The sequence below is a fragment of the Kogia breviceps genome, chromosome 18 (assembly GCF_026419965.1).
Source record: "Kogia breviceps isolate mKogBre1 chromosome 18, mKogBre1 haplotype 1, whole genome shotgun sequence".
Taxonomy (NCBI): Eukaryota; Metazoa; Chordata; class Mammalia; order Artiodactyla; family Physeteridae; genus Kogia; species Kogia breviceps.
This window is the reverse complement of record NC_081327.1, coordinates 4,800,539-4,828,340: the sequence shown is the minus strand read 5'-3', so window position 1 is coordinate 4,828,340 and position 27,802 is coordinate 4,800,539. Positions and strand designations below refer to the sequence as shown.

Genomic DNA, 27,802 nt, shown 5'->3' with positions numbered 1-27,802 from the left:
CTGTCTGTAAAGAACAGGCTTTTTCAACTCTTCCTTTTATATATATATATTTTTTAATTTTTTTTAAATTTTTTTTTTTTTTTGCGATACGTGGGCCTCTCACTGTTGTGGCCTCTCCCGTTGCGGAGCACAGGCGCCTGACGCGCAGGCTCAGCGGCCATGGCCCACGGCTCACGGGCCTAGCTGCTCCGTGGCATGTGGGATCTTCCCGGACCGGGGCACGAACCCGTGTCCCCTGCATCGGCAGGCGGACCCTCAACCACTGCGCCACCAGGGAAGCCCGCATTTATATATTTTTTAATACTTATTTATTTCGGTTGAACTGGGTCTTAGTTGCAGCAGGTGGGCTCCTTAGTTGTGGCATGTGGGCTCCTTAGTTGTGGCTCACCAGCTTCTTAGTTGCAGCTCGCTGGCTCCTTAGTTGTGGCATGCAAACTCTTAGTTGCAGCATGCATGTGGGATCTAGTTCCCTGAACAGGGATGGAACCCAGGCCCCCTGCATTGGGGGGACACAAATGTGTCCTTCTTTTAGTGGGGGATAGATATATAACTTAGATGTATACTCAGAATGAGATTTCTGTGTCTTAGGATGTGTATAACTTCAGCCTAAATGGATGATGCTAAAATGTTTTCCAAAGTGGCTGTCCAGTTCCTCCAGTGGAAAGAATATATAATTTGCCTTATGGTGTGCTTCATTTTTTTTTTTTTGAATGAGAACTCTTTAAAAAAAATTATTTACTTATTTGGCTGCTCCGGGTCTTAGTTGCAGCATGTAGGCTCTAGTTCCCTGACCAGGGATCGAACCCGGGCCCCCTGCATTGGGAGTGCGGAGTCTTAGCCAGTGGACCACCAGGGAAGTCCCTGTGGTGTGCTTCATATATAGCTTGTTTAAAATATCTTTTCATACCCTAATATCATTGAGAGATTCTCCTATATTATCCCTGAAGTTTTTTTATTAAGTTGCCTCTCCCACTGAAATTGACAGTTCTCCCCACAAATGATTTTTGTGTATATTGTGAGATGGGGTTCAACATGGATCTCGGAATCCCCCAACCCCCAGCATGAATATCTGATCGTCCCAGCACCATTTTTAAGAGGAGACAACTTTACCCTCTTCTCTGTAATGCTACTTTTGTTATCAAGTCTTTATATATGCATGAGTCTGTTTATAAGCATTTGATTTTGTTCCATTTGTCTATCATTGTACTAATATTGTACTGTCATAACTAAAGTAACTTTAAGTCCTCATAATTGATAGATGGATATAGTTATCAGCTTAGGATTTTGGTTGAAGTTTCATTGGATTTATATATATATTTGGGAAACATGACATCTTTATTTTTATTTTTTAAAAAGTTTTATTAGAGTACAGTTAATTTACAATGTTGTATTAGTTTCAGGGGTACAACGAAGTGATTCAGTTATACGTATACATATATTCATCCTTTTTCAGATTCTTTTCCCATATAGGTTGTCACAGAATACTGAGTTGAGTTCCCTGTGCTATACTAGTAGGTCCTTGTTGGTTATCTATTTTATATATAGTAGTGTGTGTATGTTAATCCCAAGCTCCTAATTTATCCCTCCCCTCTACATTTCTCCTTTGGTAACCATAAATTTGTTTTCAAAATCTGTGAGTGTGTTTCTGTTTTGTAAACAAGTTCATTTGTATCATTTTTTAAAAATTAGATTCCACATATGAGTGATATAATATGGTTTGTTTGTATATTTTGGAGATTAATCCCTTGTTGGTCACTTGGTTTGCAAATATTTTCTCCCATTCTGTGGATTGTCTTTTCTTTTTGTTTATGGCTCCCTTTGCAGTGTAGAAACTTTTAAGTTTTATTAGGTCCCTTTCGTTTATTTTTGTTTTTATTTTCATTACTCTAGCAGGTGGATCAAAAAAGATATTGCTGCAATTTATGACAGAGTGTGCTGCCTGTATTTTCCTCTAAGAGTTTTATAGTGTCCGGCCTTACATTTAGGTCTTTGATCCATTTTGAGTTCATTTTTGTGTATGGTGTTAACCACTTATTGAAAGACTGTCTTTTCTCCATTATATATTCTTGCCTCCTTTGTCATAGATTAATTGACCATAGGTGCGTGGGTTGACATGACATCTTTAAAATGCTTGGTTTTCTGAATCGTATTCATAGTTCATCATTCAATTTATTTAAGTCTGTTAAAATTTCTGTCAGTATTCCTACTTATCATATATTTTTTATATTATTCTTCAAAATGATTTTGTTTATAAATTTTGTTTGTTGGTGACCTATTTGTTCTGTCAGTTAATGGGATAGGTGTGTTAAGTCTTCAACCGTTAGTCTGGATTTATTTCTTCTTGGCTTTTTGGATCCAGTCTGGATTTATTTCTTCTTGGTTTTTTGGGTCCATTTTTGCTGTATATATTTCAAAGCAATATTATTAGGTGCATAGAAATTGCAAATTTCTATAATATGCTGAATTGAACCTCTTACTAGCAAGCATTTCTCTTTCTCTGTAGTAATTTTTGGGCTTTCTGGTCTATTTTGTCTGAGAATACACCAGAGGGTCTGTGGTTACTCTTTCCATGATTTATCTTTTTCTAACCTTTTATTCTCTAGCTTTCCATATCATTATGTTTCATACATGTCACCTAGAGTAGCATGTTTTTGGGTTTTTGTAATTAACTAGATTCCTTGTTCTATTTATACTGAATACAATAATTCTTAGTATGTTACGTTTTAAAATAGTCATCTGGGGCTTCCTTGGTGGCGCAGTGGTTGAGAGTCCGCCTACCGATGCAAGGGACGCGGGTTCGTGCCCCGGTCCGGGAAGATCCCACATGCCACGGAGCGACTGGGCGCGTGAGCCATGGCCGCTGAGCCTGCGCGTCCGGAGCCTGTGCTCCGCAACTGGAGAGGCCACAACAGTGAGAGGCCCGCGTACCGCAAAAAATAAAAATAAAAAACAAATAAAATAGTCATCTAAGTGTACTGTATTTGCCCCACTAGTTCTCTATACCTTCTTCTCTTTTTTTGCCTTGTTTTGAATGAATTTCTTCTCATTCTGTTTCCCCCTTCCATTAGGATGGAAATTATGTACTTTGAGACAATTGTCAGTTTTCACCATGACACTAGAAATTACGTACAGCATGGAAGCTTTCTTTGTCAAATGTTTACATTGATTAGTACTTTTACACTCTTCTCTGACAGGGGTCTGAAGCGTCTCAACTTTATTTACCAGTTTCCAATTTATTTACAATATTGTGTACTTTAAAAAAATGTATCTTAAACCACCTAAGGTATTATCATCATTGCTTAATAAGAGAATGCTTCTGGTTTGCCCAGTACACTGGATTTCAAATTGAAGTGTGTGTACTCACAGGGTGTATAAAAACGTTTGAAGAGGTTCCTGAGCGCACACGGTTTAAAGGAAAACAGTGCCCAGCACCTCTCCTCCCATACGGTCCCTTTTGTATAATTGAGCTGCCTGAGAGTCTCCTGCTCCGGAGGCCTGCTGCTGGGATGGATCTCGTTTCCCTCATCCCCTCTGACAGTCACCCCACTTCAACTTCACGGAATAAAGGAATACCCCCGCCACAGTCAGAAGCTTAGGCTTTGTGGGCAGAGGAATAAAGTCTACTGGGGCAGCAGTCTTCTGGGGACGCTCAGCGGTGCTGTGGACACTGGGTTAAGGGCAGCGCCCAGGAGCAGCGTTAGCGTCTGGGCCCAGAGGAAATGTACCCTCAGCTTGAATTTTCTCCTCAACCCACAGGTCCCGACTCCCCAGGAGCAAAAGAATCAGTAGAAGGAGGAAGAAGTTACAGGATTTGGTATCAGCATTACTGGGGACACGCTTGATTGAAGACAGAACAGCATTTAGAGCAGATCCAGAAGACACAGCGACAGAGCTGCCTTGTTGCCAGCTGTTTTCAGAGAACGGAAGAAAATGATCCAGGCCCAGGTGACTTCTGGTTTGTTTTATTCTTTCCTTTGTTTCCGAATGGGTTTGTTAGTTGTCTGAGTCATTCTAGGTAATTATTGCATGTAAAGGTGTCTTAGGAACCCTGGGTGTCTTTGTAGCCTGCTTCTGAAGTGATGGTGATCCAGGGGACCCCAGAAATTGCAGCCGGTGTCTGAAGCGAGAGCAGTTCTATGGGGACTGTTTTCTCAGGCTTTGCAGCATGTCTGACTCTTGATTTCCATGTCCGAATCCAAATTCTTTCTTTTTAATTAATTTATTAATGTATTTATTTTTGGCTGCGTTGGTCTTCGTTGCTGCACTTGGCTTCTCATTGAGGTGGCTTCTCTTGTTGTGGAGCACAGGCTCTAGGTGCACGGTAGTTGTGGCACGTGGGCTCAGTAGTTGTGGCTCACGGGCTCTAGAGTGCAGGCTCAGTAGTTGTGGCACACGGGCTTAGCTGCTCCATAGCATGTGGGATCTTCCCGGACCAGGGCTCGAACCTGTGTCCCCTGCATTGACAGGCGGATTCTTAACCACTGTGCCACCAGGGAAGTCCCCAAATCCGAATTCTTAATCTACCGTTTTCTTTTCTTTTCTTTCTTTTTTTTTTCCCACACCACATGACTTACAGATCTTAGTTCCCTGACCAGGGTTGGAACTGGTACCCCCTGCAGTGGAAGTGTGGAGTCCTAAATACTGGACTGCCAGGGAATTCCTGACAATTTATTTCCTGGCAAAATAAATATATTGCATTTATTTTTGTGCATTACACAACTGACTTAGAGTATATTTAAAGGCTGAAATCATAACAAAGTACACATATCAAAAAATAAGTTTCTTCTTCATACACTTTAAACATGCTTATTAAACATTTAGTTTCTTATAATTCTGACATCTTGAGTCGCTTCGCAGACGATTCTGATTGACTGGCTCTAAAGACACAGTCATCCCGATTCCACTGGCATATATGTTTGTCCCATACATATATATACATATATATATGTATGTATGAATGTGGTGTTTTCTAGGTTAGCAAGGAGATTTAACTTCTACATATTATAGAAACGTCTATGAGGGACTTCATTGGTGGTCCAGTGGCTAAGACTCTGTGCTTCCACTGTAGGGGGACACAGGTTCGATCCCTGGTCGGGGAACTAAGATCCCGCAAACCACGTGACGCGGCCAAAAAAAAGAAAAGAAATGGCTAATGATAAACGGATGGATGACTGACTACACAATCACAGTTAGTTGGATCCTAGTATTTTATTAGGCTTTTGCTTCTTCCATGTGTCTTAAAAACAAACAACCCCCTAGATACACAGATCTAGCCTATAAAGTGGAAATGAGAAGACAAACTTTAACATTTCTTCCATATCATCAAAAAGAGATCAGTTCATTAAACACCACTGTTATTACAGGAAACCCTGACATTCGAGGATGTGGCCGTGGACTTCACGTGGGAGGAGTGGCAGCTCCTGGCCCCTCCTCAGAAGGACCTGTACCGGGACGTGATGCTGGAGAACTATAGCAACCTGCTGTCCGTGGGTGAGGACGGCTCCCCTGGGTCCCTCAGAGAGTCCCCAGTCAGTGGGGTTTCCTTTCTCAGCTTCTGAAAGCTTTGGATTTTCTGTGATGCTCTGAAGCAGTAGATTCTCAGTCCCGTCCCTGGCCCAAGAGAAATGGGTATATTCTCCTTTCTCTTGAGAGAAACGCCTTTATTTTGTAACTGTGTATAATACTGTGATTTATATTAAGAAATATATATATTTGGTCTTCATCCCCCGTTCTGGCCCAGAGCTCCTAAAATCCATGGAATTTCCTAAGTTATAAGAGGGTAAAGGAGAAATTGGTGTCTTTTGTTATTCATATAAGGGACCCTTACCACGGCATGTGAGTTTATGTTAATGAGGTGATTTTGAGAAGGCCACTCGATAACCTAAGACTGGGGGCTGGTCGCTGAGCTCACCACCCATGATTTAGAGGGTTGCAACTTTCAGTCCCACCTCCCCCCCACCTCTGGGGAGAACAAAGGGGCTGGAGATTAAATCATAGTCACCAAAGGCCGATTTTTTTTTTTTTTTTTTGACAATTAGAACATAGTTTTATAAGTCCTTGGGCAGAGGAGTTTGATTCTTCTCTGCATACCTGTATATGCATACTGCAAACAATGCTTTAAAAATGATTAACACAATGACCACAGCTTGTACCATTTTAACTACAATAATGAATAATTTCCATATCTGCTACAACATGTAAAGAGTTTCTACTAAACAATCGGTCATTTATAATTAAAAATTCAGCAGCAACTGTGAGGGTCTCTTGTCACACCCATCTTCTATGCATTTACCATTTTCTAGCTCTCTCCCGCATTAGGTCAGTGGTTTGGTTCCCAGGGGACATTTGACAATGTCTGGAAATATTTCAAAGCCCCATGATTTAATCCATCATGGCTCTATAGTGAAGCCTCCATGAAACCCCACAGGGACAGGCTCGGAGAGCTTTCAGATTGGTGGCCACTTGGCGGTGCCTGGGGAGTGGTGCCCCCAGAGAGAGCATGGAAGCTCTGTGGCCTTTCCCACATGCCTTGTACTGTATTCTCTTCCATCTGGCTGTTCCTGAGTTGTATCCTTTTATTTTTTTATTGATTCATTTTTAAGTTTTAAATTTTTATTTATTTATTTTTATTGGAGTAGAATTGATTTACAGTGTTGCGTTAGTTTCTGCTGTACAATGAAATGAATCAGCACTGGGTATACCTATATCTCCTCCCTCTTGGACCTCCCTCCCCCTCTCCCCCACCACATCTAGGTCATCACAGAGCACCGAGCTGAGCTCCCTGTGTATCCTTTTATAATAAACTGGTGACCTAGTAAGTAAACTGTCTTCTTGAGTTCTGTCTGCTGCTCTAGTGAATTAATCGAATCCGAGAAAGGGAGTCATAGGAACCTCTGATCTATTCATGGTTGATCAGAAGCCCAGGAAACAGCCTGAATTTACAGTTGGTGCCAGAAATGCAAGAGCGGAGCCGAAGTCTTATGGAAGTGTACCCCTAACCTGTATTATCTGACCCTATCACCAGGTAGATCACGTCAGAATTGAATTAAATCAGAGGACACCCCGTCAGCGTCACTTGGTGTTGCAGAATTCCTTGATGTGTGGAAAACCCACATATCTGGTGTCAGAAGTGAAGTAGAGGGATTGACAGGAGAGGAGACTCACAGAGGGGTGTGTTTTTCCTTCAAAATGTGAAAACTATATTGTCCTCAGAGGTAGGATTCTGCGGTTTTCACGGACCCCATATGCCATTCACTGGGTCTAAATCTTGTGTCATTTTCCATGAATAGGTTTTCAAGCCAGCAAACCAAGTGTACTGTCCAAGTTGGGTCAAGGAGAACCATGGACGATGGAAGATGAAATCCACTGTCAAACCCATTCAGGTGAGTGAGAGACCAGCAAGGTGACAGGCGTGGAAATCACAGTGTAGTTGGTCAGAGAAGAGTCACAGCTGTGAGGGGGTTGGACGCTGGGTAAGCAGTGCCTCCGTGCATCTCTCTCCCGATGTCAGACCTCTTTTTCTTTGTAGGAGTTTGGAGAAAAATGTATCCCTTCTTAGGGAAAACTCTATCTTTTCTGGGATTTGTTTCTTCTTTATTTTACCCCCATCTTGATTTTTGTTTGCATAGTTTTCTTTTTCCTAGGATTCTCATTTTTTAAAAAAATAAATTTATTTATTTTTTGGCTGCACTGGATCTTCGTTGCTGCATGCAGGGTTTCTCTAGTTGCGGCAAGTGGGGGCTACTTTTTGTTGCAGTTCATGCACTTCTCATTTCAGTGGCTTCTCTTGTCGTGGAGCACAGGCTCTAGGCACGTGGGCTTCAGTAGTTGTGGCACGTGGACTCAGTAGTTGTGGTTTGTGGGCTCTAGAGCGCAGGCTCAGTAGTTGTGGCGCACGCTCTTAGTTGCTCTGTGGCATGTGGGATCTTCTCAGACCAGGGCTCGAACCCGTGTTCCTTGCATTGGCAGGCGGATTCTTAACCAATGCACCACCAGCGAAGTCCCCGGATTCTCATATATTTTCCTTTTTCTTCATACACTTCCACCTCCTTTTCTATGAAATTCCACCTTCCAAGGCCTCTCTCCAAAGAGAAAACTTTGAATTCCTCAGTGTCTTCTGGTTACTGCACCTTTCTGCCCACTGGTAATGTTGATTTCCTTCCTTACATCCACCCCATCTTGGATGCCGGGCCCCAAAGTAAACTGGTCTTCACCGTGCCTTGTCCCCTCTCTGAGGTTCTCCAAAGGTTTTATTTTCCAGTTTACTCAATGATCTCCTAAGCTTCCAAGTTTTCTTCATTCTAACAAGCTAATAAACTCCTTTGGTTCCCTGGAGAAGACTCCCAAATTGATCTCTCCGCAGTATGCTCCACCACACACTTGGCTTCTATCTAATTTACTCATCTCAATGGCAGCTCTCCTGAGTTTCCAAAAACTGCAAGGACCTAGGATCATCTTCCCTCCCAGGGAACCCTGGAGGTTTAGGTTCTCCCTTATTCCTGTGCATCCTCCATCCTGGCCATTCAGGCATTACCTTACATGTTGCCCACCAGCAGAGCTCTCTTCCGTTAAAGGGTCTGCTGTTCATGATGAATTTTTAACTAGAAATGTTATTTTTTTGTGTGTGTGGTACGCGGGCCTCTCACTGTCGTGGCCTCTCCCGTTGCACAGCACAGGCTCCGGACGCGCAGGCTCAGCGGCCACGGCTCACGGGCCCAGCCGCTCCGCAGCATGTGGAATCTTCCCGGACCGGGGCACGAACCCATGTCCCCTGCATCGGCAGGCGGACTCTCAACCACTGCGCCACCAGGGAAGCCCTAGAAATGTTATTTTAACATCCTGTGTTCTCAGTTCCAGCCTCAACCCAATCATAACTCTTGCCTACTTTGAATTATTAATTCCTTTGTGTATTTACTGATTTTGAACTTTCTTCTCGTTGATTGTAGACATTACTATTGTCTTTATTTCCTTAAAATTTTCAGTTTTCTTCCCACTGGGTCCTCATGACATTTAGTCTCTGCTAACCACATTACCTGGCAGTTAAAGTTCTTCTTTCCATGATCTCCATGATATGATATCATCTTGCTCAGAAAGAGATTTCCGTCTTCTTTCCTAAATTCTCCCCAATGTGTTCCATACATGCAATTGCTTCTTTGATTCATTCCTCCATTTTTCAAAATCTTTTTTCTTTTTTTTTTTTTTCATTCCTCTGTATTTTCTGATAGCCTAGTGCATGCTGGAAGGTAAGAACAGTGGAAAAAAGTATACAAATGATCACGAGTTTATAGTCTATGAGAAAAGAGTTAAGGAATTGATAACAATAAACAAATAATATACCTCGGGGGTGAAAAGTGCTGTGATAAAACTTTAGTCAGCATTATGGAAGAGTAGGTGCTGGGGCTCCTCTTTTAGGCAGGGAACACCTCTCAAATAAGGTGCCTCTGAGCCAAGAAATGAGGGAAGTTAGGCTGCCGGGTTAGGAGTTTTCCAAGTAGAGCGGCTAGCAAACTTAAAAGGCTGAGCCACGAATGAGTTTGAGAGACATTAAGGAGCCCGTGTGGACAGAGCAGTGTGCTTTCTGGAACGTGATGGGAATAAGACGAAGAGGCAGTAGCAGTGGGGGCGGGCCGGGGGGGTGGCGGTGGTGGATAAGATTGGTCAGGTACTCAATTTCAAGGAATCGAGATTTTACTCCTAATAAGATGAGAAAACACGAGGAGTTCTTGAGTGCTGTAAAAACAGGAAATAATTTACATTTTTCAAGGAATCCCTTTGGCTTCTGTGTAGAAAGCAGACCATAGCGGGCAGGGGCCAAGCAGGAAAGCCTTGTAGGAGGCTATTGCAAAAGACATGGTGACAGGGAGAGTGGTTGGCTGCAGCATGGGTGGAGGGGTGAGTGTTGGTTGGATTCTGGATATGCTGCTTATAGAGGGCAAATGAGAGTTGACATTTAAATAAATATGGGCTGAGCGGAAAAAAATGGATGAAGGTTGATGGTAAGGTTTTGGGGTCAAAATTACTTTCAGGGACGTAAAGCAGCATGACTACATCATGAGTGCTTGGACTTGGCCCTGTGCTTTAGGAATAAGAAGTCTTGATTTTTTTTAAATTGAAGTATGTTTGATTTGTATTAATTTCTTTTTAAAATTAATTTATTTAATTATTTAATCTTAATTTTAATTTTTGGCTGTGTTGGGTCTTCGTTGCTGTGCATGGGCTTTCTCTATTGCGGCGAGCAGGGGCTACTCTTCATTGCGGTGTGCGGGCTTCTCATTGCAGTGGCTTCTCTTGTTGCAGAGCTCGGGCTCTAGGCATGCAGGCTTCAGTAGTTGTGGCTTACAGGCTTAGTTGCTCCGCGGCATGTGGGGGTCTTCCCGGACCAGGGCTCCAACCCGTGTCCCCTGCATTGGCAGGCGGATTCTTAACCACTGTGCCACCAGGAAAGTCCCTATCACGGGATATTGAATATAGTTCCCTGTGCTATACGGTAAGACCTTGTGGTTTATCCATTCTATACATAATAGTTTGCATCTGCTAATACCAGACTCCCAATCCATCCCTCCCTAAAATCTTTGTTAAGGTGAGTTGAGCAGGTCGATGAGGGATGCAAGTAGGTTCCCTGGGTGAGGAGTGTTCCAAAATAAACTTGGAAAGTTCAAAGGCTTGAAGCAAGATCGTGTCTGAAGAACTTTCGGAAGCCTGTTTGGATGGAACATAGAGAGCATGACTGGAGACATAGGGTCAGTGGGGTAGAGGCTGGGGGTTGGGGAGCAGGTCACGTAACGGCCTTTCAAGGATACATCAAGACCTTGATTTTTTAACAAATTAATTTATTTTTTATTGGAGTATAGTTGATTTACAATGTTGTGTTACTTTCACGTGTATGGCAAAGCAATTCAGCTATCTGTCTGTCGATCTATTTATATTCTTTCAGATTCCTTTATAGGTTATTACAAAATATTGACTATCGTTCCCTGTGCTGTACAGTAGGTCCTTGTTGTTTATCTATTTTATATGTCGTAGTGTGTATACGTTACTCCCAAATTCCTAATTTATCCCTTCCCCACACCTTTCCCCTTTGGTAACCATAGTTTGTTGTCTATGTCAAGACCTTGATTTTATTCATAATGAGATGAGAAAAGATTAGGGAGTTTTGAGTAGAGGAGGCTTGATGTGATATAACTGGTGCTGAAAGGTTCCGTTTGGCTAGTGTGTAGAAAATAGACAGGCACTGGCAGGGGAGGGACAGGAAAGCCAGATCGGAGGCTACTGCTGTGGTGTGAGAGAGCGTGATTGGCTTCGTGAGGGTGGAAGGAGTGGGTGCCGGTCGCATTCTGGGTGTATCTGTAAAGGAGGGCAGGCAGGATTGATCACTCTGCTGGATATTGTGTGTTAGCGAGAGAAATAAGTGCTGAGGAGTTTTGTTGTGGTGAAGGAGAAGAGTGAGTTGGCAGTGACTGTGCTGGAGGTGACAGGTGGAGGAGACCTGGCCTGGGAAACCAGTTCTGTTTTGGAGATTGTAAGTTAGATGTGCTTGGAGTTCTGCACTGTGTCATTTTCTTCATTCCCCTCATGGAGACCACAACAATGGATCCATGGGGAGGCCTGCCTCCCTCCAAAATGAGCCCTGGTTTCCTCCACCTCTATCCCTCTTCATTGCTCCTTCCCGCCAGGTTTTCCAACCTGCAGCTGTTTTCCTTGTGTCTATCTCTGCCCTGTAAAGTGGTTTAACCCACTTACAGTATAGGCTCCATGAACACAAGGAGTATGTTTGCGAATCCCCAACACTAGCACCGTTCCTGGTACACAGAGGTGATCAGTAAGGATCTGTGGAATGAATAAGTCCATCTCTCCCCAATTTGGATGAGGTGGCCCTGCAACCTGTGGCCTCCTGCTCACAGTAAATTGCTTGTATTTTACAGTCTCTCCATGTTTTGCAAGGCTAGTATTTAGAAAGTATTCAAATCTATATTTATTCATTTTGAATTATCCAACCCTGTTTTTTGCACTAACTACTTTTACCTTTTGGTTGGTTTGTATTATTTGTTCCAATGTGCAGGGAACATTAAACATGGAATTTTATTTACACTTAGATAATAGGAATATCACTAAAAAGACTCCTCGCATCAAGGTATTTTTTAAAAATTAATTAATTTATTTTTGGCTGTGTTGGGTCTTCATTGCTGTGCGTGGGCTTTCTCTAGTTGCGGCTAGCGGGGGCTACTCTTCATTGCAGTGTGAGGGCTTCTTATTGCAGTGTCTTCTCTTGCTGCAGAGCATGGGCTATAGGTGCACAGCCTTCAGCAGTTGTGGCCCATGGGCTCAGTAGTTGTGGCTCACAGTCTCCAGAGTGAAGGTTTGGTAGCTGTGGCGCACGGGCTTAGCTGCTTCGCAGCATATGGGATCTTCCCAGACCAGGAATCGAACCTGTGTCCCCTGCGTTGGCAGGAGGATTCTTAACCACTGCACCACCAGGGAAGCCCAGCGTCAAGGTATTTTTAAGAAATTCATTGTTCTTCTCTTTCCTAGAAATCTGGAAAGTTGATGATCACCTGCTAGAGCGCTTACAAAATGAGAGCATGGAGAAGAGACTAGAACAATGGCATGAACAGAACCCACTGGAATATTTTGTTAATCAGAGCAGAACTCATTTTCTGTTCAGGCAAAATCAAGATATGTTTGACTTACGTGGAAAAAGTATGAAATCAGATTTAACTTTACTTCCCCAGAGCAGGAGCTATGAAATAAAGAGCCCTGGTGAGTTTACTGGCGATGGGAAATCCTGTCTCCATGCTGACAATGAACAATTTCATACTGAAATTAAATTCCTCGAAAGCCAAAAACCCATGAGGTCTAAGTCCCAATTCAACAAGCATCAGAAAACCCCAAAAATAGAGAAGCCTCATGTATGTGGTGAATGTGGGAAAGCTTTCATCAAAAAGTCTTGGCTCACTGATCACCAGATAATTCATACAGGAGAGAAGCCCCATCGATGTAACATGTGTGGGAAAGCATTCTCTAGAAAGTTCATGCTCACTGAACATCAGAGAACACATACAGGAGAGAAACCTTATGAATGTACTGAATGTGGCAAAGCCTTTCTCAAGAAATCACGGCTCAATATACATCAGAAAACCCATACTGGAGAGAAACCATATATATGCAGTGACTGTGGAAAAGGCTTCATTCAGAAGGGAAATCTCATTGTACATCAGCGAATTCACACAGGCGAGAAACCTTACATATGCAATGAATGTGGAAAAGGCTTCATCCAGAAGACTTGCCTCATTGCACATCAGAGATTTCACACAGGAAAGACTCCTTTTGTGTGCAATGAATGTGGAAAATCCTGTTCCCAGAAGTCAGGTCTCATTAAACATCAAAGAATTCACACAGGAGAGAAACCCTTTGAATGCAGTGAATGTGGGAAAGCCTTCACTACAAAGCAAAAGCTCATTGTGCATCAAAGAACTCATACGGGAGAGAGACCCTATATCTGCCATGAGTGTGGGAAAGCTTTTGCCTACATGTCTTGCCTTGTTAAACATAAGATAATACATACAAGAGAGAAACGTGGAGATTCAGCCAAGGTGGAAAATCATCCCTCAGAGAGTCTCAGTTCCTCACAGACTAGTGATGTTATGCAGGAGAAAACCCCTGTAAATTCAGTTACTATGCAGGTGCCTTCAGTGGCCCCTCAGACATCAGTAAACATAAGTGAACTCCTAGCAAATAGGAATGTAGTCATAGTGGGACAACCTGTGGCCAGATGTGCACCCACAGGAGATAACAGAGGTTTTGCACAGGAGAGAACCCTTATGAATGCATTGAATGTAGTTGTGCCTTCAGTGGTCAATTACATCTTATTTTATGTCACAGAAAACCATTAGGAAAAAAACCTCAAGAGACATACTATGTGAAAAAGATATAAATTATTGAGCAAAAATTTCTAGCTTATATGGTGGCTGAAAAAGTATATACTGAGAGAAATTGTATAAATGCTGAGACTGGGAACACATGATGTACTCATCCGATTAGATACATGCATTGATACAGAGGCATAATCTGATGTTAACCCAAACATATACACATCAATTGCTCTGTTGTGTCAGTCGAATGAATGAAGGAAGCCTGAGTTCAACTAAGTGGAGAAAATAAGTAGTTGAAGTTTTTAAACATATAATTTGTATGTGGAAGGTTGCTATGAACAAAAAACCACAACAGAGCTAATATTGGATTGGTGGGATATTGGGCGTGTATATATCAATTCAGTTTCTGGAAGGCCAAGGTGAAGCATTAATTGAAAACTGGGATGTCTATCTTAAACGCTGAGAAATTTACATTATGCAAATAGACTTAGATTGAGCCAGTTTGATTGAGTCTCAGACTGAGTCATTTTGTTCATTTACTATTTGTCGACTACTTCCTTTTTAATGGGTCCTGTTCTAGGAGCTGAGGATACAGTGGTGACCAAACCAGAAAAAGCCCATGGTTTCCTGGAGAGAGCTTTGAGGTAACTGGATTATCTTTAAGTGGTACCTTTACACACCAGGTAATCTAGTAAGAGGATGTAAATAGGTACACAAGGTGAAATAGATATTTTCTTAGTCCCTTCTGGTTACTATAAGAGAATACCATAGCCTGGGTAGCTTATAAAAACAGAAATTCATTTCTCACAGTTCTGGAAGCTACAAAGTCCCAGATTAAGGTGCCAGCAGATTCAGTATCTAATGAGGGTTCCTGGTTCATAGAAGACAGTCATCCCACTGTACCCTCACATAGGGGAAAGGGGAAAGGAGCTGTGTGGGATGTCTTTTATAAAGGCACTAATCCAGTCATGAGGGCTCCACCCTCTTGAACCAGTCACCTCTCAAAGGTCCCACTTCTTAATACCATCCTATTTTGGTTTTTGTTTTTAATATTTTAATTGTATTGGAGTATAGTTGATTTACAATGCTGTGTTAGTTTCAGGTGTACAGCAAAGTGATTCAGTTATACATATACCTATATTCATTCTTTTTTAGATTATTTTCTCCTATAGGTTGTCACAGAATATTGAGTAGAGTACCCTGTGCTATACAATAGGTCCTTGTTGGTTATCTATCTTATTTATAGTAGTGTGTGTATGTTCATCCCAAGCTCCTGATTTATCCCTCCCACCCCCCCACATTTCCCCTTTGAATACCATCATATTTTGGATTAGGCCTCCAAATATGAATTTTGGGAGGCATAAACATTCAGTCCATAGCAGATATGGAGTATTTTTTCAAGGGGTTGTGATAATTTCTTGTTTAAGTTGTATATTATTTTGAGGGAATGGCAAGGGCTACTCTTAACGGACTTTAAGCACTTCAGGATACAAGTTATTTTTTTAATACCCAAGTCTTATCCCCCCAGAAGATTAAAAATCCCTTGATTTTGCTATTTAAATGTTAACGTTTTAACACAGTCTGTTCCTCAGTTGCACTAAACCACATTTCAGGTGATCACAGTGTGACTAGTGGGTACCACATTGGACAGCACAGACAATGAGCAAAACTTTGTAGCTGACTATGTGGCCGAAAAGTATATACTGAGAGAAATCTGTCGTCTTTTCCATCATCCTAGAAAGTTATACTGGAGCGCCCTGGTTTACATGATTTTATATTTCCCAGCACAGAAAAATAAAAACCAATTATCTATTGATTGGGAAAGTGAATGTATGAGCTAGTGGACTAATCAGAGTGTTCTGTCATTGAAGGGAATGAGCCATTGGAAGGCAGTCCTAAAGAACACAACTGTCTTCCCCAAATTGTATGTGATTAGAGACCCAATAACAATATAAACTGGGCAAAGCAAAAATGAAAAAGGATCCTCAGAATACATAGAATAGAAAGGTTAGGAATCTTAGTCTCTAAGAATGGAGGAGAAAATAGGAGATGGGAAGTGACATTCTTAAAGGGTGTTGTGGAGAAGAACCTTTGTCCACAGGACTATCACTCTTGAGAGCTGCCACGGTTAAAAAAATTCCAGCTGCACTGTTACCTGCTGAATGGAGATGTGTTTTCATTATTCTTTCTCCCTCTTCTGGGAGTGGGGCTCTTGGCCTCTCACTAGCCAGAGTACTTTTCCTTAATTTCCTAACTATTCCTGTAGTTAGCCTAACTATTCAAGTTATGAATAGTTGGGTCTTGTTAATAGGAAAGGAAATGGAAATTTGCCATGTTGTGGCCGTCTCAGAATTCAATCTGAAATGCTGGGTTATTGGGTAATTCCCTCCTTCCGACGTATTTTAAAGCACCAACACTGTGTGAGACGCTGTATTCCACACTGAAGATACATCAAGGAACAACACAGGCAAGGAAACAGCCTTTATGGACCTTACAATATAATGAGGGAGAGAGTCAGTGGATTATATGTCAGCAAGTGATAAGTCCTATGAAGAAAAAATAGAGCCTAGTAATGGTAATTTATAGTAATGTATTGGTAATAATGGGGGAGGCCCTCCCCCCAAGCTTTTCTGGATATAATTTGAGCCAAGATTGAAGTATTGAGGGGAGTCACCCATCATAATATTGGTAACCAGAGAACATTCCAGGACTGTTTCTAATGATTGTATATGACAGGCTTCCTGCCTCAGATTCTCTGAGAAACTGAATGCAAATTTCCCAGCCAAATCCTCGACCTCCTAAACTAGAACCTCTGGGGCTGGAATCCAGGACTGCATTTTTAACAATGGCCTTATGCACACCTAATTTTGACATTCTTTGCCCTAAATCTTGGATTACTGTCCTCATCACCACCTGCCGGTTGTGCTTTTCCCAGCGACTCCGGACCTTGAATGGCCTCACTGCTAGTGGCCTTTTCCTAAGTGCCCCCCGCCCCCGCCGCCCCCCATCACAACTTAGATTAGCCCCAGCCGCTCTTTTCTCTCGTTACTAGCCAGCCCCGTACTGTACCAGCTTCTGGGAATCTTTTTCTGTTCTTAAAAACAGCTTTCTACAAACTATTTTCCGGTCAGAAGCTTTCCGTGGCGTTCGTTTACAGGAGGTTATTATCTTTTCCCTGTCTAGGAGTGCGTTCTCCGCTGCCATTCCGACAACTCCTACTTGTCCGTTTGAAAACTTTTTTTTTTTTTTTTAATACAAAGTAGATAATACACGCCGCGGCCGTATTACTTGTCTGCCTAGCCTGCTGAAAGCAACTTAGCCTGCATCATTTTTGCCTCGCGAATCTGGAGACTGAAAATTTACCTATTTTCTGCAAGAGTCGAAGCACCAGGAGATTAGATAATTTTACTGGCGCCTCACCTTCCCGGCCATCCCTGGCTCCTGGTACCCAAACCCTCCCCTTGGCCTTCTGTACGTCAGGTGTCCCAACATGGCCTCCCCCTGGGGCCGCGGAGAGCTGGGCGCGGACATATTGCCTCTCTAGGAAATCCCGGAAATCCGGTCGTCCTCGTTTCCTCGAACACCGCAGATCCACTTCGGCTGCCGTAGACGGAGCCGGACCGGTCTAGACGTCAAAGCAGTTCAGAGAAGTACGACGTTTAGGCTTCTTGTAGGTTGGGGAAGTCAGGTTAGTGTGTGGTTTTGTCCCTGGATTTTTTTTTTTTTTTTTTTGTCACAGCGGTGGTTTTGTTTCGCCAAAGGGTGACGCGTGGACTTGGTGCAATCTGGACCCATGAGATTTTTGCCGGAGGGCAGAGGGGGAGGGTAGAAGTTCGGAACGCGAACCAGGAGAGTACGTGCTTTGAGGTATTTGAAGGGAACCGGACGCGGGTTTTGTCTATGGTTTATGTTGGGGGGTGTCCTGGGAGTCGGTATGCTTAGATTCTGTAGAGATCATTGCTCTTCCAGCTGTCAGGGCTTGCGGTTCTGCAGATCACGCCGCTTGCAGGGCGTACGAATGGCATTGACGATGATCGCAGTGTCGGGTTCAGGCTGGGGATTTAATTTGGGGCTCAGTGGTGTTGGGGCCTGGCTGGATGGTCATCCTATGAGGGTGTCTGGCCCAGGTTTCGGATTAATAAGGAAATGTGTAGTCAGTGTCTGTGGTACAGAGAGGCTTGTGAGGGCTGAGGCTTTGGACGCCGAGGACCCCTGGCTGTAGTTTTTGGGTTGAGGTTCCAACTTCGGCTGCTGGGACGGAAGACGGTGCAGCCCAGGGCAGTAGTTCGAAACCATCTGCTTTTCAGCTTTTTTGTGTGGGGGTTTTTTCTTTTTAAATTTCTTTTATTGAAGTATAGTTGATTTACAATGTTGTGTTAATTTCTCCTGTACAGCAAAGTGATTCAGTTATACATATATGTACATTCCTTCTCGTATTCTTTTCCATTATGATTTATCACAGGATATTGAACATCCCTGTGCTATACGGTAGGGCTTTGTTGTTTATCCTGGGCTTTTAGCTTGTAATCAAGGAGTTGACTACAGACTGAGGGACTAAACCAGCAATTTCAATCTGTTTTGTATCGTCTCTACTGCTTTTGCACAGCAAAGGCAGAATATAGTCGTGACAGAGACATTTTGGGCTGCAAATTTGAAAATCTGTGTCTGTTCTCTTTGCAGAAAATGTTTGCCAACACCTGCACTCACCTCCTAATATTGATATATTTTAACGGCACCGTCACTCGCTTCCCTGACATACATGAACACTTTGTTCTTTGCTAACAGAATCTCCATTTTGTTTAATTATCTATCCCTATGGCATGGTGATCTATATCCCAGTTTATTAGTAAGTCCTGGTTGGTCTTAGTCATGTGGTTCGAGTTCCCATAGCTAGTGATTGAAGTAGTATTAAGAAATGAGCTTAGGTATATGGGGCATTTCTAGCCAAATGTGTATGTAAAAATCTGCTTTGGGGTTTCTGGGGGAGCATTTTCTCTTTTAAATAAGTAATGCCTTGAATCTCTTTTTTCGTGTTGATAATGATACTGATGAAAATTTTCTGCCATATATATATATATATATATTTTTTTTTTTTTTTTTTTTTTTTTTTTTTTTTTTTTTGCGGTACGCGGGCCTCTCACTGTTGTGACCTCTTCCGTTGCGGAGCACAGGCTCAGCGGCCACGGCTCACGGGCCCAGCCGCTCCGCGGCATGTGGGATCTTCCCGGACCGGGGCACGAACCCGTCTCCCCTGCATCGGCAGATGGACTCTCAACCACTGCGCCACCAGTGAAGCCCTGCCCTATTTTCTAATGTTAACTTACTCTTATTTCAATGCATTGGCTTAACTCTGCAATACAAAATTTAAAAGTGGGGTGGTAATGTTCATTTTTGTCTTGTTGCTTACTTATAAATTCACTTGCTATATTGTCTGAAGTCAACATGTTTTCAAGAGGGTAAATCTAGTATTTCAAATTTAATGACATGAAGGTATTCATAGTATTCTTTCAGGCAAAAAAAATCTGTATTTTATCTGAGTCATAACTCCCATTAATTCCTTTTTCTTTTCTTTCTTCCTTTTTCTTTCTTTCCTTCTTTTTTTTTTTTTTTTTGGCCACGTGTAGCATGTGGGATCTTAGTTCCCTGACCAGGGATCAAACCCATGCCCCCTGCAGTGGAAGTGCAGAGTCTTAACCACTGGACCGCCAGGGAAGTCCCTCCCATTAATTCCTTCTGTCCTTTCTTTGCACTTTCTGTTTTGACTCTAAATATTTATATATTATTGATCTTTTCAGACAACAGGCTTTTAGTATTTTTGAGCTCTTTCATTTCTTTGTTAAAAGCTCTACAGGTGAGTCAGTATAAAAGGAATATATACATATAGGGACTTTCCTGGTGGTCCAGTGGTTACGACTCTGTGCTTCTACTGCAGGGGGTGAGGGTTCAATCCCTGGTCATGGAACTAAGATCTCACATGCCACACAGCATGGCCAAAAAAAAAAAAAAAGAGGAATATATACATATATACAGACATTACCTACATCGAAAAGAGAGTATTGCCAGCACCCCAGTGGTGTTCTGTGAACCTCTTCCCGATTATATTACATCCTCACACCCGAAGGTGAATACCATCTTGTCTATTAGCAAGCACTTTCAGGCTTTTCTTTATGGTGTTATAACATCATCATTCATTCCTCATCATTATAGTTTATTTAGTTTTGCGTATTTTCAACTGTGTTTCAGTGTAATTATACATCATGCATTTTAAAAACCGTTTTTAAAAACTGAAGTGTAGTTGATTTACAGTGTGTGTTAGCTTCAGTTGTACAGCACAGTGATTCAGTTATACAGATATATAATCTTTTTCAGATTCTCTTCCATTATAGGTTATAATAAGACATTGAGTATAATTCCCTGTGCTATGCAGTAGGTTCTTGTTGTTTGTCTGTTTTATACACAGTAGTGTGTACATGTTCATCCCAAACAGCTAATTTATCTACCCACCCCCCATCCCCTCTGGTAACCATAAGTTTGTTTTCCATGTCTGTGAGTCTATTTCTGTTTTGTAAATAAGTTCATTTATATCAGTTTTTTAATTTCCACATATAAGTGATATCATATGATAGTTGTCTTTTTCTGACTTACTTCACTTAATATGATAATCTCTAAGTCCATCCATGTTGCTGCAGATGGTGTTTTTTCCTTCTTTTTTATGGCTGAGTAATATTCCATTGTATGTATACATACCACATCTTCTTTATCCATTCATCTATTGATGGACACTTGGGTTGCATCCACATCTTGGCTATTGTAAATAGCGCTGCTATGAACATTGGGGTGCATGTATCTTTTCAAATTAGAGTTTTCTCCACATCATGCATTTTTTATGTCAGGCTCAGTATTTCTGAGAATCATTCACGTTTTTGCAAATAGGTGTACTGTTTTTTTTCCTCTGTAACAAGGGTCAGGCAAATATATTATGTAAATATCCACACAGTAAATATTTTAGGATTCGTAAGCCACAGTTCTCTCACATATACTTCATTTTTGTTTTACAGTCCTTTAAAAACAAAAAAAGTCATTCTTAGCTTGAAAGCTGTGCAAAGACTGTAGTTTTCCACAGTATTCCATTGTTTGAATATTTGGTTTTTCCTAGTATTTATTAAACTTGTGTTGTTTGCATTTTGGTTTATTGTGAGTAATGGTGCTATGGAAATTCCTGAGCGTGTCCACTGGTTCAAATATGCCCATATTTTTGGAGGGATGTATTTCTTAGATGTATTCTCAGAGTGAAATTGCTTCTGGCTTGGTGAACATGTGGAGATGCAGGGAGAGTGACGTTCCTATAGGGGTCACTCCTTGCCCTTATACACATACCGTGCCCTAGGCATCGCTTCCATCTGGCTGTTCCTGAGTTACATCCTTTTATAATAAGTAAATATAATAACTAAAATGTTTCTCTGAGTTCTGTGAACCGTTCTGGAAAATTTTTGTTTTTTGTTCTGTGTTTCGGTTTTTTTGTTGTTGTTTAGGCCATGCCGCATGGCATGTGGGATCTTCGTTCCCTGACCAGGGATCAAATCCATGCCCCCTGCAGTGGAAGCACAGAGTCCTAACCACTGGACCACCAGGGAATTCCCTGCTCTAGCAAATTAATCAACCCAAGGAGGGGGGTCACTGGAACCTGCCATCTGTGTCTGGTTGCTTAGAAGTACACGTGACAACCTGGACTTGTGTTTGCGCACGAAGTAGGAGGTAGAAGCCAGTCTCATAGGACTGAGCCTTCAACCGGTGAGATATGATATTATCTCCAGGTACATAGCGACAGAATTGGGTTGAACTGTAGGACACCCAGCCGGTGTTGTAGCATTGCTTGGTGGTGTCTTCAAAAACCACACATATTCAAATTGGTGTCAGAATCGTACCTTCTTCTGGATGAGTTTCTTGTTATTAAAGTTCCCTCTTCTGGTAGCACCGCAAATTATATACTTTAAGAAAATTATTAGTGTTCATTATGACACTAGAGATTACACATCACATATAATTATTCTTTGTCAAATTCTTACGTTAATTAGTACTTCTGCACTTTCCTCTGACAATACAGTCGTCTTAGAGCACCTCAACTTCATTTACCACCTTCTAATTTATGTACTATTATTTTGTATTTTCGGTTTTTAGGTATTTAAAACCTCCTAAGATATTACCATTATTGCTTACAAGACATTGCTTCTGGTTTGCCCAGTACACTGGTTTTTAAACTGAAGTGTGTGTACTCACAGGGTGTATAAAAACGTTTGAAGAGGTTCCTGAGCGCACACGGTTTAAAGGAAAATAGTGCCCAGCACCTCTCCTCCCATTCGGTCCCTTTTGTATAATTGAGCTGCCTGAGAGTCTCCTGCTCCTGAGGCCTGCTGCTGGGATGGATCTCGTTTCCCTCATCCCCTCTGACAGTCACCCCACTTCAACTTCACGGAATAAGGGAATACCCCCACCACAGTCAGAAGCTTAGGCTTTGTGGGCAGAGGAATAAAGTCTACTGGGGCAGCAGTCTTCTGGGGACGCTCAGCAGTGCTGTGGACACTGGGTTAAGGGCAGCGCCCAGGAGCACGTTAGCGTCTGGGCCCAGAGGAAATGTACCCTCAGCTTGAATTTTCTCCTCAACCCACAGGTCCCGACTCCCCAGGAGCAAAAGACTCAGTAGGAGGAGGAAGAAGTTACAGGATTTGGTATCAGCATTACTGGGGACACGCTTGATTGAAGACAGGACAGCATTTAGAGCAGATCCAGAAAACACAGCGACAGAGCCTCCTTGTTGCCAGCTGTTTTCAGAGAACGGAAGAAAATGATCGAGGCCCAGGTGACTTTTGTTCTGTTTTATTCTTTCCTTTGTTCCCTGATGGATTTGTAGAGGCCTGTAAAAAAGCACTTCCATTATTCTGTAAAGTATAAATATGTGTGTCTTCTGTCTGTCATTTATATATATATATATATATATATATATATATATATATATATGTATATATGTCAGACCTCTTTTTCTTTGTAGGAGTTTAGAGAAAAATATATCCCTTCTTAGGGAAGACTCTTGTCTTTTCTGGGATCTGTTTCTTCTTTATTTTACCCCCATCTTGATTTTTGTTTGCATAGTTTTCTTTTCCTTTTCTTTTCTCATATATACATATGAGAATGTGGTGTTTCTAGCTTAACAAGAAGATTTAAATTCTACGCATTATAGAAACTTCTAATTGGATAAATGGATGGGTGGCTGACTACACAATTAGAGAATATTTTATTAGACATTTGCTTCTTCAATGGTTTATTAAAAAAAAAAACCCTGCTAGATATCTCAATGCAGCCTATAAAGTGGAAATAAGCAGAAAAACCTTAACATTTCTTCCATATCATCAAAAGGATATCACTTCATTAAACACCATTATTACAGGAAACCCTGACATTTGACGATGTGGCCGTGGACTTCACGTGGGAGGAGTGGCAGTTCCTGGCCCCTCCTCAGAAGGACCTGTACCGGGACGTGATGCTGGAGAACTATAGCAACCTGCTGTCCGTGGGTGAGGACGGCTCCCCTGGGTCCCTCAGAGGGTCCCCAATCACTGGCCTTTCCTTTCTCAGCTTCTGAAAGCTCTGGAGTGTCTGTGATACTGTGAAGCAATAGATTCTTAGCCCCTTACCCAGAAACGTGGATATATTCTCCCTTCTCCTGAGAGAAAAGCCTTTACCTTGTTGGTTGTAACATTGTTTTGTCCTCAAATGTAACACTCTGCTGTCTTCACAGATCCCAAGCCCAATTCAGTGGGTCTAAATCTGTTGTCATTTCCCATGAATAGGTTTTCAAGCCAGCAAACCAGACATACTCTCCAAGTTGGATCAAGGAGAACCATGGACGATGGAAGATGAAATCCACTGTCGAACCCATTCAGGTGAGTGAGAGACCAGCAAGGTGACAGGCGTGGAAATCACACTGTAGTTGGTCAGAGAAGAGTCACAGCTGTGAGGGGGTTGGACGCTGGGTAAGCAGTGCCTCCGTGCATCTCTCTCCCAATGTCAGACCTCTTTTTCTTTGTAGGAGTTTAGAGAAAAATATATCCCTTCTTAGGGAAGACTCTTGTCTTTTCTGGGATCTGTTTCTTCTTTATTTTACCCCCATCTTGATTTTTGTTTGCATAGTTTTCTTTTCCCTAGGATTCTCATATCTATTCCTTCTTCTTCATACACTTCCACCTCCCTTGCTATGAAATTCCATCTTCCAAGGCCTCTCTCCAAAGAGAAAAGTTTGAATTCCTCACTGTCTTCTGAATACTGCACCTTTCTGTCCCACTGATAATGTTGATTTCCTTCCTCACATCCACCCCATCTTGGCTGCCGGCCCCAAAGTAGACTGGTCTTCACTGTGCCTTATTCCCGCTCTGAGGTTCTCCAAAGGTTTTGTTTTCCATTTTCTCCAATGATCTCTTAACCTTCAAAGTTTTCTTCATCATAATAAGCTAAGCTCCTTAGGGTCACTGGAGAAGACTCCCAAATTGATCTGTCCCCAGTGTGATCCACCACACACTTGGGACCTATATAACTTATCTCGATGGCAGCTCTCCTGAGTTCTCAGTAACTGCAAGGACCTAAGATCATCTTCCCTCCCAGGAAACCCTAGAAGTTTAGGTTCTGCCTTACTCCTGTGCATCCTCCATCCTGGCCGTTCAGGCATTACCTCAAATGTCCCCCACCTGCAGAGCTCTTTTCTGTAAAGGGGTCTGCTGTTCATGATGATTTTTTTTTTTTTTTCGGTACATGGGCCTCTCACTGTTGTGGCCTCTCCCGTTGCGGAGCACAGGCTCCAGACACGCAGGCTCAGTGGCCATGGCTCACGGGCCTAGCTGCTCCGTGGCACGTGGGATCTTCCCGGACTGGGACACAAACCCGTGTCCCCTGCATTGGCAGGCGGACTCTCAACCACTGCACCACCAGGGAAGCCCCATGATGAACTTTTAACTAGGAAAGTTATTTTAACATCTTACATTCTCAGTTCCAGCTTCAACCAGACCATAACTCTTGCCTACTTCGAATTAATTCCTTTGTGTATTTACTGATTTTGAACTTTCTTATCGTTCACTGTAGACCTTACCATTGTATTCACTTCCTGAAACCTTTCATTTCTTTCCTCTCATCTTCTGATAACATTAAGTCCCAGGTAGGGACTTCCCTGGCAGTCCAGTGGTTAAGACTCCACGCTTCCAGTGCAGGACACGTGGGTTCAATCCCTGTTTGGAGAGGTAAGATCCCATGTGCCATGTGGCACAGCCAAAAAAAGAAGTCCCAGGTAACCATGTTACCTGTCACATGACATAAAAATTCTTCTTTTAGTGATTGCCATGACATATCATCTTGTTCACACAGAGATTTCCATCTTCTTTCCTAAACCTCCCAATCTGTTCCATACATGTGATTGCTTCCTTGATTCATTCCTCTATGAATTATTTTTTGATAGTCTAGTGTAAGCTGGAAGGTAACAGCAGTTGAAAAAACAAATAGACCAAGAGCTTTCATTCTAAGAGGACGAGACATCAATTTAATCAAAATTTAAAATAAATAATATGTCTAGGGGGTAAAAAGTGCCGTGATGGAATTAAGTTGCATAATGGATCTCTCTGAGGTGCGCACTGTAAGTTAAATGTGCTTGGAGTTCTCTGCTGCGTCATTTTCTTTCTTTTTTTTTCTTTCTTTTTTTTCCTTTCTTTTTTTTTTGTCTTCTAGTTCTTTCTTTCTTTTTCTGCTGTGTCATATTCTTCATTCCCCTCATGCAGACCACAACAATGGATCCATGGGGAGGCCTGTCTCCCTCCAAAATGAGCCCTGGTTTCCTCCACCTCTCTTCCTCTCCATCGTTCCTTCCCGCCAGGTTTTCCAACCTGCAGCTGTTTTCCTTTGTCTATCTCTGCCCTGTAAAGTCGTTTTACCCACCTACAGTATAGGCTCCGTGAACACGAGGAATATGTTTGCAAATCCCCAACACTAGCACCGTTCCTGGTACACAGCGGTGATCAGTAAGGATCTGTGGAATGAATGAGTCCGTCCCTCCCCAATTTGGATGAGGTGGCCCTGCAACCTGTGGTCTCCTGGTCACAGGAAATTGCTCATATTTTACAGTATTTAGAAAGTAACCAAATCTGTATTTATTCATTATGACTTTTTTTCCCAATGTATAAAGAACATTAAACATGGAGTTTTATTAATATTCATACCATAGGGTCATCACTAAAAAGACACCTCACATCAAAGTATTTTTTAAAATACCTTTATTCCAAATCTGGAAGATGGAGGAATTCATTCTTCTTTTCTTTCCTAGAAGTCTGGAAAGTTGATGATCATCTGCTGGAGCACTTACAAAATGAGAGCATGGAGAAGAGACTAGAACAATGGCACAAACAGAACCCACTGGAATATTCTGTTCATCAGAGCAGAGCTCATTTTATGTTCAGGCAAAATCATGGTATGTTTGACTTACATGGAAAAAGTATGAAATCAGACTTAACTTTACTTCCCCAGAGCAGGAGCTATGAAATAAAGAGCCCTGCTGAGTTTACTGGAGAAGTCAGATCCTGTCTCCATGCTGACAATGAACAATTTCATACTGAAATTAAATTCCCTGAAAGCCAAAAACTCATCAGCACTAAATCCCAATTCATCAAGCATCAGAAGACTCAAAAAATAAAGAAATCTCATATATGTGGTGAATGTGGGAAAGCTTTCATCAAAAAGTCTTGGCTCACTGATCACCAGAATCTTCATACAGGAGAGAAGCCCCATCGATGTAATCTTTGTGGGAAAGCCTTCTTCAGAAAGTTCAAGCTCACTGAACATCAGAGAACGCATACAGGAGAGAAACCTTATGAATGCACTGAATGTGGCAAAGCTTTCCTCAAGAAATCAGGGCTCAGTGTCCATCAGAAAACCCATACCGGGGAGAAACCATTTATATGCAGCGAATGCGGAAAGGGCTTCATCCAGAAAGGAAATCTTATGGTGCATCAGCGGATTCACACAGGCGAGAAACCTTATATATGCAATGAATGTGGAAAAGGCTTCAGCCAAAAGACGTGCCTCACGGCACACCAGAGATTTCACACAGGAACGACTCCCTTTGTGTGCGGGGAATGTGGAAAAACCCTTTCCCAAAAGACAGGTCTCATTAAACACCAAAGGACTCACACGGGAGAGAAACCCTTTGAATGCAGCGATTGTGGAAAAGGCTTTATCGAGAAGCCACAGCTTGTTATACATCAGAGAATCCATACAGGGGAGAAACCCTATAGATGTAGTGAATGTGGGAAATCATTCAGAGGGAAGTCAGTCCTCAATAAACATCAGAAAACTCATTCAGTCAAGGTGGAAAATCCTCCCTCAGAGGGTCACAGGTCCTCACAGAGCAGTGTTGTCCTCCAAGAGAAAAACCTTAATACAGTGACAATGCAAGTACCTTCTGTGGTCCCTCAGACATCAGTCAACATCAGTGGGCTCCTAGCAAACAGGAATGTAGTCATAGTGGGACAGCCTGTGGCCAGATGTGCACCCGCAGGAGACAGCAGAGGGTTGGCACAGGAGAGAACCCTTATGAATGCAGTGAATGTGGTTGTGCCTTCAGTGGTCAATTATATTTTATTTTATGTCACAGAAAACCAGTAGGGAAAAAATTAAGACATTCTCTGAGAAAAAGGGTTGAACGAAAATTTCTAGTTCATATGGTGGCTGAAAAGTATACACTGAGAGAAACTGTATAAATGCTGAGACTGGGAACACATGACCTACTCATCCAATTACGTATATGCCTTGATACAGAGGCATAATCTGATGTTAACCGAAACACATACACGTCAGTTGCTCTGTTGTGTCAATTAAATAAATGAAGGAAGCCTGAGTTCAACTAA

General features: G+C 42.2%; 2 protein-coding genes across 6 annotated transcripts in view; both read left to right on the top strand.

The window, feature by feature from the left end:
• Window positions 1-22,601, top strand: part of LOC131744546 (zinc finger protein 350-like) — a 24,467-nt gene extending 1,866 nt beyond the window's left edge. Inside the window, exons 1-6 of one of the 4 annotated variants that reach the window (XM_067018892.1) lie at window positions 3,842-3,945; window positions 5,364-5,490; window positions 7,290-7,382; window positions 12,529-13,679; window positions 14,449-14,512; window positions 22,537-22,601. In XM_067018892.1, the coding sequence (XP_066874993.1) occupies window positions 3,931-3,945; window positions 5,364-5,490; window positions 7,290-7,382; window positions 12,529-13,679; window positions 14,449-14,469 (1,407 nt within the window). In that variant the 5' untranslated portion in view covers window positions 3,842-3,930 and the 3' untranslated portion in view covers window positions 14,470-14,512; window positions 22,537-22,601. Of the gene's footprint in view, window positions 1-3,756; window positions 3,946-5,363; window positions 5,491-6,804; window positions 7,171-7,289; window positions 7,383-12,528; window positions 14,375-14,448; window positions 14,513-21,400; window positions 21,473-22,536 lie in introns of those variants that run through there. The other 3 variants (XM_067018891.1, XM_059044129.2, XM_067018893.1) reach the window with 3 other exon arrangements.
• On the top strand, window positions 17,474-27,802 carry LOC131744550 (zinc finger protein 350-like). 2 transcript variants are annotated; one of them, XM_059044142.2, is made up of 5 exons: window positions 17,474-17,556; window positions 22,537-22,725; window positions 23,311-23,437; window positions 23,714-23,806; window positions 26,224-27,802. In XM_059044142.2, the coding sequence occupies exons 2-5, from the start codon at window positions 22,711-22,713 to the stop codon at window positions 27,558-27,560; spliced, it is 1,572 nt and encodes a 523-aa protein (XP_058900125.1). In that variant the 5' UTR covers window positions 17,474-17,556; window positions 22,537-22,710; the 3' UTR covers window positions 27,561-27,802. The 2 variants fall into 2 exon arrangements, with proteins under 2 accessions (XP_058900125.1, XP_058900126.1); XM_059044143.2 differs by lacking the exon at window positions 17,474-17,556 and having other exon boundaries at window positions 22,637-22,725; window positions 26,227-27,802.

Coding starts and splice junctions, on each gene's coding strand:
- LOC131744550 (XM_059044142.2), top strand. Junction 23,438..23,713: donor TAGCAACCTGCTGTCCGTGG/GTGAGGACGGCT, acceptor TCCCATGAATAG/GTTTTCAAGCCAGCAAACCA. Junction 23,807..26,223: donor CCACTGTCGAACCCATTCAG/GTGAGTGAGAGA, acceptor TTTCTTTCCTAG/AAGTCTGGAAAGTTGATGAT.